Source organism: Moschus berezovskii, chromosome 4, assembly GCF_049115385.1.
Source record: "Moschus berezovskii isolate FMDL1 chromosome 4, NW_MosBer_1.0, whole genome shotgun sequence".
Classification (NCBI taxonomy): Eukaryota; Metazoa; Chordata; class Mammalia; order Artiodactyla; family Moschidae; genus Moschus; species Moschus berezovskii.
Window position 1 is genome coordinate 40,708,058 of NC_142463.1, and position 14,676 is coordinate 40,722,733.

At 43.8% G+C, this 14,676-nt stretch overlaps 1 protein-coding gene across 2 annotated transcripts in view; it reads left to right on the forward strand.

The window, feature by feature from the left end:
- The window catches only part of CACHD1 (cache domain containing 1), a 249,188-nt gene extending 235,809 nt beyond the window's left edge, over positions 1-13,379 (forward strand). For both annotated transcript variants that reach the window (XM_055401968.2, XM_055401969.2), the window contains 5 exons: positions 13-164; positions 1,467-1,628; positions 3,194-3,271; positions 3,885-3,986; positions 11,388-13,379. In XM_055401968.2, the coding sequence (XP_055257943.1) occupies positions 13-164; positions 1,467-1,628; positions 3,194-3,271; positions 3,885-3,986; positions 11,388-11,626 (733 nt within the window). In that variant the 3' untranslated portion in view covers positions 11,627-13,379. The remainder of the gene's footprint in view (positions 1-12; positions 165-1,466; positions 1,629-3,193; positions 3,272-3,884; positions 3,987-11,387) is intronic.
- Positions 13,380-14,676: the final 1,297 nt, after the last annotated feature.

Consider the following 14,676-nt stretch of genomic DNA (forward strand, 5'->3'; position numbering starts at 1 on the left):
TCTTTCTGGCAGGGACTGCTTCGGTGTGCTGGATTGTGAATGGTGCATGGTGGACAGCGATGGAAAGACCCACCTGGACAAATCCTACTGTGCACCCCAGAAAGAATGCTTTGGGGGGATCGTTGGAGCCAAAAGTCCCTATGTTGATGACATGGGAGCAATAGGTAATGTTTTGGGGAACCCAGAATAACTTGATTCTTGAAAACATATTTTCCGGCCTCTATACTAAAACACAGATCTTAAAATAATTCCCTACCCTACTTCCCTGGTTCCTTTGCCAGTAGTTTTGAGTTGCAAAACCAAGGCAAATAATTACTTTCAAAGCTGGCTAGCTCTCCTGTGCAGAGTGAGCAGCCATCTTTCCTGCCAAGTTTTGCAAGCCTGAAATGCATTCCCATAAAACTTGTTCTGAGAAATATCAGGCCTGATTTCCGAGCGGCTGAGCTGTGGGGTTTGTATGAATGTAAATCCCAGCTGTCTGGAGCGCAGGGCTGGTGATGGGCAGAGTGACCCGTGGACATCGCTTTCCTGCTGCTTCCTTCCCTCATGACTTTTGAAGACAGACATCTTAGGGCTCCAAACCAGTATTTAGGGCCTTGAGGTCAACAAAAGCCCACACTATCCAGTGCAGCAGGCGACTTGTGGGGACAGAGACATTGTTGGGAGGAACACCGCTGGGATCAGGCCCCCCCAAAACCCCCAAATACTACCTGCATACTACACCCCAAATACTACCTGAGATTTTCTCCGTGTCTTTCTGCAGTCAGCACAAGCATCTCAAGCGTGGTCCGCAGGTGAATAGATATTTAAACCTTCAGTGAATGCCTTTTTTGACATCTCTCCTCATGAGCCTTTCTGAGGAAGAAAAGCTTTTCCTTTGTGAGGAAGGGTTCTGAGCCCACGTATGACTATCAGACCATGTTGGGATGTGACGGAAGTGACTTTGCTCCTAGAAGTCACTTTATATTCCCACCTGCAGTTTCCTGCCTGAAAAGTGCAAATAGTATTTTAAAGGGAGCCCATAAACTTTGAAACAGGATCCTTTTTGGAGGTAACATGACAGATCCACTGAAATAAATGACACCAGGTCCAGTAAATATCTGCTGAGAGGCACACGTCGCCCTCCCTCACCTCTGTACCAAGAGGAACCCACACCCCAGAGCTGGGCCCTTAGACTGCATGTCCAAGTGATGCTCATCGATTCGCCTACTTTACCAGTCCTTGCCAACTGTATTCTTGCTCTGCCAAGCGACCAACATTTTATTTGAGAACCAGAAATTAAAGGAAGCCCTAGTCCTCCATCCTGGTGCGTCTTCTTCTTGAAATTCAAGCCTTGAAGCAGCTGTTCTTACATATCGTCACTCAACCCCTTCCCGCTCGATCCTTTCCATCTCACCCCCATCCCCATGTGCTACTACACTTGGGAAATCTTTGCAAGGGATGTCTGTCTGTTTATTTTAATGAAGGTGACGAGGTGGTCACGTTGAACATGATCAAGAGCGCCCCCGTGGGCCCGGTGGCTGGAGGCATTATGGGCTGCATCATGGTCCTAGTCCTGGCTGTGTACGCATACCGCCATCAGATTCATCGCCGGAGCCACCAGCATATGTCTCCTCTTGCTGCCCAAGGTGAGCTTGAAATGAACCCCAAAGCTCCGCCAGGAAGCAGCAGGCTCCCCGGGGTGGTCCCCAGGCTAGAAGGACAGTGACTAGTTGTAAGCCTTTAAGCAACTCTAAGAATAGCACTATGTTTTCTGCTTCTGTGGAATAGATTCAGAAGTCCCCCAAAGCCTGCTTCTCTCCTTTAGCTCACAGCTCATTCTTTAAGGCCTGAATCCTGCAAGCCCCATTCGATTCTCCAGAAAATCCCTAGATTCCATCTCTCCTTACATGGCTCCTTAGCCCACCTCAGCCTGACTCTGGAAGAAGCCAGAAGAAGGGAGTTGGGAGGCTTAGTGGGAAATTTTGTTCTTCACTAAGCTCAGCTGTGCTGTCTTTGCTATTCTAAAAAAGATGGGCATACCAAGGACAGCCCAGGCCACCACTGGCAAGAACATGACTCTGTTCTGTGGTAGCCATTATTATATGTGTGAATGAACACACATCCAAAGTGATGATCACAGTTTTAAAATAGGATAAAAACTGTCCAACCTGGATAAGAACTTGACAAGATGAGTAATTAGTAATTATGGCTTCCATATCAAGAGTTAAATGTGGCATCTGTGCTCATTTGCAAGGGGCAAAAAGCTGGCAAATGACTATCCCTGTCCTCCTAAAAGCCCTTCAGGGTGTGTTACCCCGACTTTTGGAGATAAGGCTCATGCGTCATTTTTCCTGGACTTGGTCAGGAGCCTGGTAGCAGTCACGATTAGGTGGTGTTGGGATAGTTCTCTGTGGTCATAATCCTGTCGGGGGATCATGGGATCATGTTGTCTGATTTAATAACTGAGCTGACCACAAAGCTCTTTCCTCTTGGTAAGATTTGATTCGACTGAGGATGACAGCCATCCAGTATCACCTTAGGCTTGGTTTCTAGATTCTGTAGCACCATTTTATCAGCACAGCCAGCCACTCTTCCCTGGTGGCTCAGATGGTAAAGCGTCTGCCTACAAAACGGAAGACCCAAGTTCGATCCCTGGGTTGGGAAGATCTCCTGGAGAAGGAAATGGCACCCCACTCCAGTATTCCTGCCTGGAGAATCTCAGGGATGGAGGAGCCTGGTGGGCCACAGTCCATGGGGTCGCAAAGAGTTGGACACGACTGAGCGACTTCACTTCCCTTCCTGTTTCAGGTACTTGTTGTTCAGTCACTAAGATGTTTATGACTTGCGAGCCCACGGACTGCAGCACACGAGGCTTCCCTGTCCTTCACTCTCTCCCAGAGTTTGCTTAGATTCATGTCCATTGAGCTGGTGAAGGAGAAGATGAAAGACTTGTTAGCCTCAATCAACTTCTTTTCTCCTCTGCATCCAGAAATCAATCTCAGGTGCCCCTCTGGATTATTCACCTCTTGTTCTCCCTCTTCTGATTCCTGCTCCCTCCTCCTTTAAAAAAAAGAAAAAAATGAGATAAGGCCTCAGTTGACTCTCAATGGAGTGCCGTCACCCTGCCATCAGATGAGCCCTCCATGGGTATTAACGTGGGTGACAGTGTTTGATTACATACTCATGTGTCTCTCTTTCTAACGACGGGTAGAGATGTCGGTGCGCATGTCCAACCTGGAGAACGACAGAGACGAGAGGGACGACGACAGCCCCGAGGACAGAGGCATCAGTGAGTACCCGCCGCCCCTGCCCGGAGTGTGCCGGCGGGGAGACTGAGCCAGAGTAAATACGCTCTCTTGTATTAAAATCTAAGATGCTTTGACACGATGGGGTTCTTTTGATCCCCCATTTTTGTTAGGGGGAGGCATAGGTCTTTGCTTTGTTTTAGGAAATCTCCAAAGAGTTCAGAGTGTTCCTTGTGGCATGAAGTAGGAATACCCTACTCTTCCCTCTCTCCTCATTACTTTCCAGTATAGCATTTTAGAAAGGGAGTCATCAGGTATGCATGTTTTAAATCCCTTAACTAATGTATACAACTCGGGAGAACAGAAAGAACATTTCTTTATCAAAAGAGAGCTCCATTTGTGGTGAGATGCTTTGGCCATCAACCGTATGGAAAGTGTATCTTCCTGATGCCTGTTGAAGATATGTAATTAGGGACCTCCTCCTGCCCCAGTCCTAAAAGCAACTTCCCTAATCCTCAGAATTGTTTAAAAATTACTCATTCTAGCTCTCTAACAAATAACAACCCCTTTCATGTGAAAGAGCCTGCTTAGAGCAGATGTGCTTAATACAGTGAAGATGCTGGCCTAAGTGAGACTAACTATCCTTGCCTTCCGCAGTCAGCAATACTCGATTTATAGCCGCAGTCATCGAACGTCATGCACACAGTCCAGAACGGAGGCGTCGCTACTGGGGTCGCTCAGGAACAGAAAGTGATCATGGTAAGATCTGGCATCCTGCCCTTGAGGCCCGAGGACCCCGATGTACTCACGGGCTAGTGCTCACACCCACCCTTTCCTGTTCCCTACTCTAGCAAATTATTTTGACGTAGTTTTCCAAAAAAGACACATTCCAACATGACACCATTACAAGCGCCCCCAAGAGATTTTGGCTTATGGCTCAGCATTCCCAGATACGTCGTCATACGTCAGATAACCTGTGGACACACAGATAACCTCCTGGGTTTTCTCCATGAATAAGGGTTCAGATTATTTCGGTGGTACCTGCTTACCTCCCCACTTGGTTCTCAGTGAATCAGCATCTTCTTAGATCCTACTGCCTCGTGAGGCTTGTTGGCAAACAGCAGGATTGTTAAGGGCTCTCTCGGCCACATACTCTCAGGACCTGGTGAGAGCCCACACTGTCATCTGGTGCCCCCCGGCCCTGGGAAGGCTTTACCAAAGAGACAACACTTACCCTGCGCCTTGAAGGATGATTAGAGAAAAGTGAGAGGTAGAGGCTGTTAGCGGCAAAGGGGCTAGTGGGCACAAAGTCATGGAGGTGCCTTTAGTGCCTGTTGGGTGCTCAGGAGGGATAGGCACTGAGTTGTGAAAGACACTGAGTGCTAAGTCCACGGCAGTACCAATGGCATGGCCACATGCACCACCTCTCCTGCCCAGTGTCCCTATGGCTTGTTGTCACAGAGAACAGCAGCTGTGTCCTACTGTGTAGGTAGTTCTGTCACCATCCCACAAAAATATAAGTGTAGATCCTTTCCTGTAATTGTCAGGTCTTTATATACCTGTTCAATTTTCCAGAAATCTTTATTTTCTTCCCAGAATCAGGTCTTTTGATAAATGCATAAATAATGCATTTGTGCTTTTTTTTATTCTGCTTTCTCCACATCTACCCTGAAAAAAAAGTCTTCAAGCAGTGTGCTTCCACGCCTGTGCTAAAAAATGCAGAAGGGGATACTTGCTAGAGCAACCAATGCTGCCTTTTGCACGACAGCCAGGTCTTCTGAATCCCTTTGGAAAACCGGAGAAGCCAGAGCTCTGATTTGTAAACCAGGGACTCTTAATTTGGGCTCAGAACGACATTGTTCCCACTAACTAAATTGAACCTTCAGGTTTCTATGGAGTGTAAAAGCAGAACTTAAATTTCTCAGCTTCTTTGACTTTCTGCCTTTTTCCAGAAAAACCTTTGAACCTGCATAAATTTCATTCTGCCAGGCAGTTCTGTGCTTCTCCTTTGAATAATAAAACAGGTTTGAGGCTACTAAAGTTCAGCAGAAAGAATCTCTTATTCAGCAGAAATACTGAGTCCTCTCTCCCTCTGGCATTCCCTCTCTGTCTCCATCGCCTCCCCTCCCTCCACCCTCCTTTCCTCCCCCACCCCCCACCACCCTTGCTGGTAACAGCTTAAGTACAAAACTGGAATTCTGAATGACATTTCCAATGCTGCATTAGCCCTCCCATTGTCTTAGTAAAATGGCACATGAAGCAACAGCAGAGATAAAAGGCATAGTGCAGTGTCAGTATCTAAAAGCCGAGGAATCTAGCTACGGGCTTCCTTTCTTTCATTTTTCACAATAATTGGATCCCGTTATCCCCAAGGAATGAAAAATAGTTTCTCGTGCAGGCAGAATACAACACCAAAAGGAATGGAAGACACTGACATTCCAGGTAATTCCAAATACACCGCAAAATCAGTAGCATTTAACCAAGTGCTGTCATATCCCTGAACCTATATGGCGGGTCACTAAAAGGAGTGACATCAAGCTAACGTCTCCCTGGTGCCTAGAGGATAAGCCGTAGGTACACATTAAACTCAGAAATCTGATCCAGTAATAGTGGTTTTCTGGCACGTGACACTCGTGCAGGTGTTTTCCTATTTGGTGAATGTATCAGGCAGCTGCTGTTTGCTTGGCAGGGAGGAGCGAGGTGGGAAAAGGGGTGGTCTTATTTCTGCCAGGCAGCCTGATACAAAACAGCTTAACTCACTTGGAGTCCCACCTCTCCCTATCTTTCCAAATGGTGAGACCTCAGTTTCCTAATAATTAAAAGGAGATTAGAAACTACCCCCTGGTAAGGTTGTCGTGAGGATGAAGTGAGGTAACGCATGGCCAGGCATGAGCTCAGAGCCCGACCTCCTCACCTCCACACCCGCTCTGCGCTCAAAGAATTGATAATCCAGCAAGAAACTACAAATGCATGCATGTATTCACAAGACTGAGAAAAGGCTGAATATGACGGTTCCCTTAAAGAAGTGGAACAAAGAAGAAGATGGGAACAGAGATCACTTTTATCTGCAAGTAAATCATGTGAGACCCAAGGCGGGGAGGTGAGGGGACACTGGTGCTTGCCCTTGAACTGGTCATGCCGTGGTTCTTTGGTACCCAGTGAGCTTATTTATACATGAGTCTTTGGGTCTGAGGCACAAAAGGAAACCCCAAAAGAATAAAATATATAAATATATAAGTATTGAACAGACAAGACTTTCCGTGTGTGGTTCAGAGTGGTGATATTCCTAGAATTAAAACTAAATGCTGTCAAGCTACACTTGGAGACTCCAGGCTGCATTTTTAACTAGAAATTTTTCGTGTAGCCAACAAAGTTTTGGCCAACAAAGGAGTATGGTTTTAATTTTTATCTTAAATACTCAAAATAAGACCAGTTTTGAAAAGTTGAAGCATTTTAGTCATTATTCTAACACCACTTAACATGATTTTTTCCAGCACTCAACTATTAACTCTTCTACTCTGCTTTTCCCATTATTTCTCTTGAAAATATCACATTCTATCTAACCATCAACTGGCTTATTTTTTAAGTTAAAAACCAACAGTATGTATTTATTCCTTGTGAATCTGTGTTTTAGTTACCATCTCATTAGAAATATTACTCAAAATGTATATTAAGCAATATTTTTTCTTTATAAAAGGGAAATTTTCTCCTTGTGAAGTAAATGCCAAAAGACTTAAAAGGCTAATGCTGAACCTTGAAAATTTGGTCGAAAAATACCTAGTACACAGCAAAGCTATTTTCTAGAGGTGCAGTTATTCTCCTGCAGTTACTCTCTGTGACCACAAGGTGGTGAGTCCCCAGAGGGACCTAACATCCCTTGACATCAAGAGAGCTTTCTTTAAGAACCAGGGGATAAATATATTAGCAGAAAACCAAAGAGCAGAAGCCTAATTTGGCTCTTTTATTCCTGAGTGATGCCTGGCCTCCTTCCTAAAGCCTGTTTTCCCTTGAAAAATCTTCGTGAGAATTTCTCTACATATACCTTTGGATAGTAAAGAAATCTTTCTTTGAAAGTTATTTGTATATATCCTCTGTGTTTTAAATAATGCTGCCTCCTCCATGAGTCAGAGACCACGTCTGTCTTATGCATCACTGTTCCCAGCACCGCACAGAATTGCCTGTTGCTGAGTAAACACTCAATTAATTTGCTAAGTGAGAGCATGTGTTTGGCTTCCTCCTGCTTCTCCACAACTCCCTCCCTCCAGATTTCCATTAATTATTGAGATAAGAGAAAGCCTAAGTTACAGAAGGGTTGAGCAATAGTGTCCCACTGAGCAAATAAAACAAGACTGCTCCAGAGTGAGTGGTTCCCTCTGGAAGGATCTCTGCTGGGGTTCTGATCAGAAAATGCTGATGCCCCCGATTTGCCTGCACCCTCACCAACCCCCTGGGTCTGTGACCAGCCAGGTCCCAGACTCTTAAGTCAGAGCTCCAGGCAGGGCCTCGAGAATCCGAGAATGCCTTTATTATTAGATGAGACTGGTAAATGTCACACCAGGCAAAATCAAAGACGACCAAAAATTTATGTGATTTTTTTTTTTTAATTAAACACCTGCTTTATGTGAGGCCTAAGCCCTTGCACTTTAAGAGTTTTCTAATAGACAAGACAGTCCTGTATTTTTTGTAATATGGTAAAATCTAAGCTAAGGATTGCAGAGAATACAGTTTGACATCACAGAAGGGCCACCAGAACGCCTGTGGGTTGGCATGACTGGGTGGGGTGGGTGGTAGTTGGGAAGGTTTCCCAGAAAAGACCTTCAAATGGAACATGAAGCACAGTGATGACGGAAGTGGGCGAGGGCAAGGCAGGTGCAGAGGGATCACTATGAATTTTACACCATGAATGTGGACATCAACTGTCTTTACAATGAATGCCTGTAAGTGAGCGAGACAGGAGGGCATCCAGGAGGTATTTGGAGGCAAGATAAAGACAGCCTAGCACTAAAGGTTGGCCACAAATAATCAACACAGACCCTGAGATTTTGCTGAAATGTATTTTCTAGTACTTTGGTCTCTTGCTGCTGCTGCTTCGTGTCCGACTCTGTGCGACCCCATAGACGGCAGCCCACCAGGCTCCCCCATCCCTGGATTCTCCAGGCAAGAACACTGGAGTGGGTTGCCATTGCCTTCTCCACTTTGGTCTCTTACGTGTAGAACAGTTGTAACTGGGGCTTTAAAGCCTATCCTGCCTTCTAGACTTGGCACTACTGAAGCTGAGGAGTTCGTTCTGGCTCCTGATTTTTTCATCTTGGGAAAAAGCATCTCTGTTCCCCCAGCATCTTAACCTAGAAACCTTAAGGATGTTAACCCTCTTGGGCACCAGAAAGTCCATGTGGTCACCAGAGGCTCCCCTGCCCTGCACTTGAACAGCAGCTTGCTCCACTGAGACACAGCTAATGTTTCACTTCAGGGCCCTGCCGTCTCCTCGGGCCAATGCTCATCCCCCTGTACTCTGAGCCTTGGAGCCCTCCTTCCTTCCATCCAACCTCCTCATTGCCACAAGGGATCATCTTAAAGCACACGTTATGTCATTGCCATCCACCTCCCCTGTCAGCTCTTTGACCACTCTTCCTGATCTGGTCTCAGCCTGCCTGTCCAGATTCATCTCTCACTCCTTCTCTTGCACACAAAGCTCTTCCCCATTCCTCAAATCCACAGAGCCTTTCTGCCTACTGCATCTTTGCATATGCTCATCTCCCTGCCTGTAATACTTTCCACCCTTTTCTTTATCTAGGGAACCCCTCTCCCATGAGGGTTACCTTGAATGTCACTTCCTCCAGGATCCTAAGTAAAGTTCATCAGCGTAGGTATTTCTTTGGGGTACCTCTGGTTTTGTACCTGCGTTTCCCCTTCTTGATTGTGGGCTCCTTGGGAGTTGGAACCTCACTTTACCCCTTTTTCTGTGGAACCTCTAGCCTGGCATCAGGCACCAAGAGGGCACTCAGTAATCTTAGGCACAGAGCAACAAACTCGCCTTCTTATGCCCTGACTTGTTTTTCTGGCTGGGTATCTCTATATGTGTTATTCACAGATGCTAAAAATCAAGATGAGCAAAAAGAAAATTCATTTCCTTCCCCGAGACTCAGGATCTTAGAGTCTCCCTCTCTCATCATCCTGACAGTAAGTTGCTATCCCATCACCCCCAAGTCCCCCACATCAAATTTCTGATGAACTTCTATTGTTGTTCTACCCCAGAGATGTCTGTCCAATCCCATACTTTTAATTCAACATCTCTCACCCAGGCTGTGGCAATAACCTCTTAACTGCCTCCCTCTCTCTCCTTTCTAGTCAGCCTTCAAATTTCCACCATAACTCTGCTTTTAAAATACAAAAATGACCATGCTATTTTTGTGGTCTGCTCAAAACCTTGTAAATATAAGTCCCTCCTGTAGCTACCTGCTAGCACTCATCATAGCCACAGGTATAGGAATGGCCCTGTGTCCTCCTGACCAGGCTCTTCTGTTCTGTGTTCCTATTCACTTCACCAAACTCCTACTCATCCATCACAGTCCAACTGAAATATGAGAGTTCTTCTGTGAAACTTTCCCAGCCCCCCAGCCAGAATTAGCTATTCCTTGTTCAATGGGCTTCGAGATGCAGATTCAATCCCTGGATCTGAAAGATCCCCTGGAGGAGAGAACGGCAACCCACTCCAGTATTCTTGCCTAGAGAATCCCATGGGCAGAGGAGGTTGGTGGGCTACAGTCTGTGGGGTCACAAAGAGTCAGACATAACTGAGCACATGCTGGGTTTCAATTAAACCTCCATTAGAACACTTTTACCATGATCTTCAGTAGAGTAAGCCTAACTTTGTACATACCTATCTCTTTCTCGGTGGTGAAATCCTTAAGGAAAATAGACATCTCTTATTCATGTTTCATAGTCTTTCCTTTCAGCCTCCTGTTGGTCTTTGATAAATGAATAATTGGATTGAGCTATGCTTGTACTTGTTTTATTTCTTGAGCACGAGCGAATGAACTCCTTGTCCTGGGATCAGGTTTTTATCTCCAGGTCTCCTACAGTGCCCAGCACAGTGTCTTATACAAGGTAGATGCCCAGTAAATATTTGTTGAGTTTGGACTGAAAGAATTCTGTTGTTTGAACATTTCATTGAGGACTGAGAATTGCCTTTCTCATTTTCACACGAAGCATAACATTTTCAACCACAAACTATTCCTGCTTGGCTGTATGCAAGCACATCAATTTTGCAGCCATGGATGTGACTAGCGCTACCCACGGGTGAGTGTTGATTGATGCTAACTGTAGATGCAGCGGAAATATTAACGAGCTGTCACTTCTCAAAATTCTTGAAGGCTTTTTTTTTTGTTTTTGCAATATTTAAAAACATGCCAAGGTTCTTGGAATGGAATCCTTTGATCAGCAAGGGCATTTTCTTTTGAAACATGTATTACTTAGAATACCAAGAGAAATTAATCTTTAAATACAGTGAACCAGCTTACACAAAGAATAGCTGATTCCTTTGCTAGTTACTGTGGGTGTCTGTGGAGTTAGTGTTTTGTTAGGGACTGAAACTTAGGCAAGTTCATTAACCTCTCTGATTGTTGTTTCCTTCACCTGTAAAATGGCTTTTAAAATACATTCCTTGTTGGTGTGTAGAAATTACATGACGACACCAGGGCTGTCATGGTGGCAGCTGTCTTTGTTCTTACTGTGGTTATCACACTCAGGCATTTTGAAGCTGCTTTTTTTTTTTTTTTCCCCTCTCTAAAATAAAAAATAGTCTTATCTCAAGGAAAAGTGTAGAAGGTTGTTTCCCCAAATGTCAATTGCGGTGATCTGTGGATCAGAAAATATTGGGATGATTTTCAGTTTTGTTTTGTTGGTTTAGGGGATTTGGGGAAAGGGTTCTTGTTTATATTGTTTTAAATGATTATGTGTTTATCGTGTAATTGCTTTAAGACAACAACTAACCAAAGATCTCTTTAAAAGTAAATCACTTCAAGGTCTGCTGGCAGCCTGAAAACATGGGCACTTAGGTAGTTAAAAGGCAGGCGCGCCTCCCAGTGCCTGCAGAAATCCGCCCTGACATCTCCTCCCTGCCTGTGGAAACTCTCAGCTGCCTGTTTGTTCATTTTCTAGGTTACAGCACCATGAGCCCACAGGAAGACAGTGAAAACCCTCCGTGCACCAATGACCCCTTGTCGGCAGGGGTGGACGTGGGAAACCACGATGAGGACCTGGAGCTGGACACCCCGCCCCAGACCGCCGCCCTCCTGAGTCACAAGTTCCACCACTACCGCCTGCACCACCCGCCGCTGCACCACGGCCACCACCTGCAGGCGGCCGTGACCGTGCACACGGTCGACGCGGAGTGCTAACCCCTCGGCGCCGCCGGAAGCCGAGATCTGGGAGCTGCAGGATGTTCTGGGGGGAAGAGCCAGCATCAGATCCACTGGTGTCCGTGCTTTGTCCAGAGTCATTGCACTCATCTTCCTGCCTGTTAACACGTTTGCAAACGAGTGAAACAGCAGCAACACCGCATTTGTGAAGACGCGAGGCTGGTTGTGAAATGGAGGGGAAAGAAGTCTGATTAATGAACCTGCGTAACACACCAACGGAATGAACAGACGCAAACTGTAAACAGAGCCGGAACCTATAAATGAAACATTGGGAACCTTGGTTAAGCTGAGCCAGAGGAATGTTCCCGAGGAGCCAGAAGCATTCTGCTCTCCTTAACTGGAAGAAAAGAGAGGTCTGCTCCCCTGGACACTGAGAATGTGGCAGAGGCAGAGAGAAGTGTGTCTTTGAAGATTTCACCTGGTTTCTTAGCGGTACCTAGATGCCACACTTGCTGTACGGAACTCATACTAAGCTCTAAATGATGCATCTCAAAATTTCTAAGTAAAGGATTATTTTTCTACTATTTATTGAACTTTCAAAACATTCTCAAACTTTGGGAGAAAGAAAAGGAAACACATGAGAAATTTTCAGCAATTATCCCTAGCTGTTTTGTGTGTATTAAAGTGGTTTTTTGATTACGAAGTTCTAGTTCTTATTTAACGAATACCATCCCACTGCCTCACTCCACAAAAAAAAAAAAAAATGGGAAAATGAAGAAATCTTTCTCTCTGACTTGTTTACATACATTTTCTTTAGAACGTCATGTCATGGAAATACATCTTGATTTGCAAAGCAGTATTCTTTGTTTGACAGAGGTGGGGTGGGGCAGTCCAGGAAGCTTTCAGAGAAATTTTATGTTTCTTTCTAACTCATTTCCACATCCCATACAGTTCTATCCTTAGGTTTCTACGAAACCTAATATTACAATGCCAGCCTTTCAGCTAAAGGAGGGCTGGATTTATTCTCCTTGTTTTAAAGACTGTAAGTTTTTAAATGTCACATTTTGATTCTGAGAATATTGAACACATAAAAGAAGTTTTTCAAATTCATAATTTTCCTTCTTAAAGATTTCTTTTGAAATCATAGTTAAAAGCTGCTGCCCGTAGTTAAAAGCAGTTACCCAAGAAGACATCTACCTATCTTTGTGGATAAAGATATCCACAACTGCTTTGTGATGTACACAGGGGTTCATCGAATCTGGCTGATATAACATGGGGCATTGTAATTTTAAAGTAGTGTTCTAATTACAGTGATGTATTTTAGATTCACATTTTGTGATCCAGATATGTTATAAAGACATTCTTGCACCGTGTGTGTGGTAAATCTCCGTTTATATGTAGTTGGAAAAAAATTCACTGAATAATGTTTTAATGATAGGGTGTTACGATATAATGTAAAAAAAAAAAAAATTGGTTCTTCAGCAGTACAGAAAGTAAACTATATGTGTGCTATCAGGAAACCTCTTCATACTGTGTATAAAATTGCAGCCTAGTGAAATAAACTGTATGAATGGACAGTTTTAGTGGCTATAGTGATTTCTTAATGGACCACTGCTCATGCCTCAGGACAAATTACATTCACTTTAACCTAATAGAGTTGCCAAACTGAAAGAAGGCCTCCTTTCAATGGCACAGTCAACTTCAGAGCCTTCCTAACCATCTTAAATATGCAAAGAAATGTAAGACTCTAATGAGTTAAAATTAAAAGCAAATAAAATGTGTGGAACATAGCTCCCCCTTTCTGAGCATCTAAATGTGTCATTAATAATAAATAAATGGCTCCTCTCAAATTTCTGGGAAATGAATGACTGTCCCGTCTTCCCAGGATATTAAACCTCTCCGTGGAACACTGGAGTCTTTTCTCAAGTTGAGAACCTTTTATGTCATGACCCCTTGATGGAGGGGGAATTTGGCTGTTTTCAAAAAAAGAATCACAAAACTTAGAGCTTAAAAAATAAGATATGGACAGCCTACTCAAAGACAACAAGAAAAATGTATTTTGTGAGTCTTTTGTGATAAAACTCTCCGCATCATGAACTTTTGGGGAAAGTAATTGAATTCTTATACTTGAATAGGAACACAATAGAGTTTCGCAGTTCCTGGAATATATGACATACAGGTTTGTGAGGTTTGGGTTGAAGTTTTGATCTTCTAAGTTACCTTTTATCTTTTCAAGTATTGCATATAATGTTTAAATATTTCTTGTTTCCATTTTCATTGTTATTTAAAAGGAAATATATGGTTTTGGAAACTTTTAATCAGGGCAATCAATATTGGCTCCTTTGCCAAGATTATATTGCTTATTTTTTGTCTGTTTTGCTTTGTTTTTCTGTGTTTCTATTATACAGCAAAGTGAATCAGATACACACACACACACACACACACACCTTCTTGATTCTATTCCCATATAAGCCATTACAGGGTACTGCGTAGAGTTTCCTGTGCTATACAGTAGGTTCTTATTATTTTATATATAGAGTGTGTATGTATCAATCCCAGTCTCCCAACTTATCCCTCCTCCTCACTTTCTCCCTTGGTAACCGTAGATTTGTTTTCTACTTCTGTGATTCTATTTCTATTTTGTAAATAGGTTCATTTGTACCATTTTTTCTTAGATTCCACATATAAACAATATCAAATATTTGTCTTACTTCACTCAGTATGACAGTCTCTAGGTCCATTCATGTTGCTGTAAATGGCATTATTACATTCTTTTTATGGCTGAGTAACATTCCATTGTGTATATGTACACATCCTTATCTGTTCCCACATCAATGGATGTTGCATTGCTTCCATGTCCTGGCTATTGTAAATAGTGCTGCAATGAACATTAAGGTATATTATCTTTTTGAATTAGGGTTTTATCCATATATATGCCCAGGAGTGGGATTGCTGGGTCATATGGCAGCTCTAGTTTCTTAAGGAACCTCCATACTGTTCTCCACAGTGGCGGACCCATTTACATTCCCACCAGCAGTGTATCTGAGGTGATAACCTCATTGTAGTTGTGTTTTTGGGTTTGGGGCTGT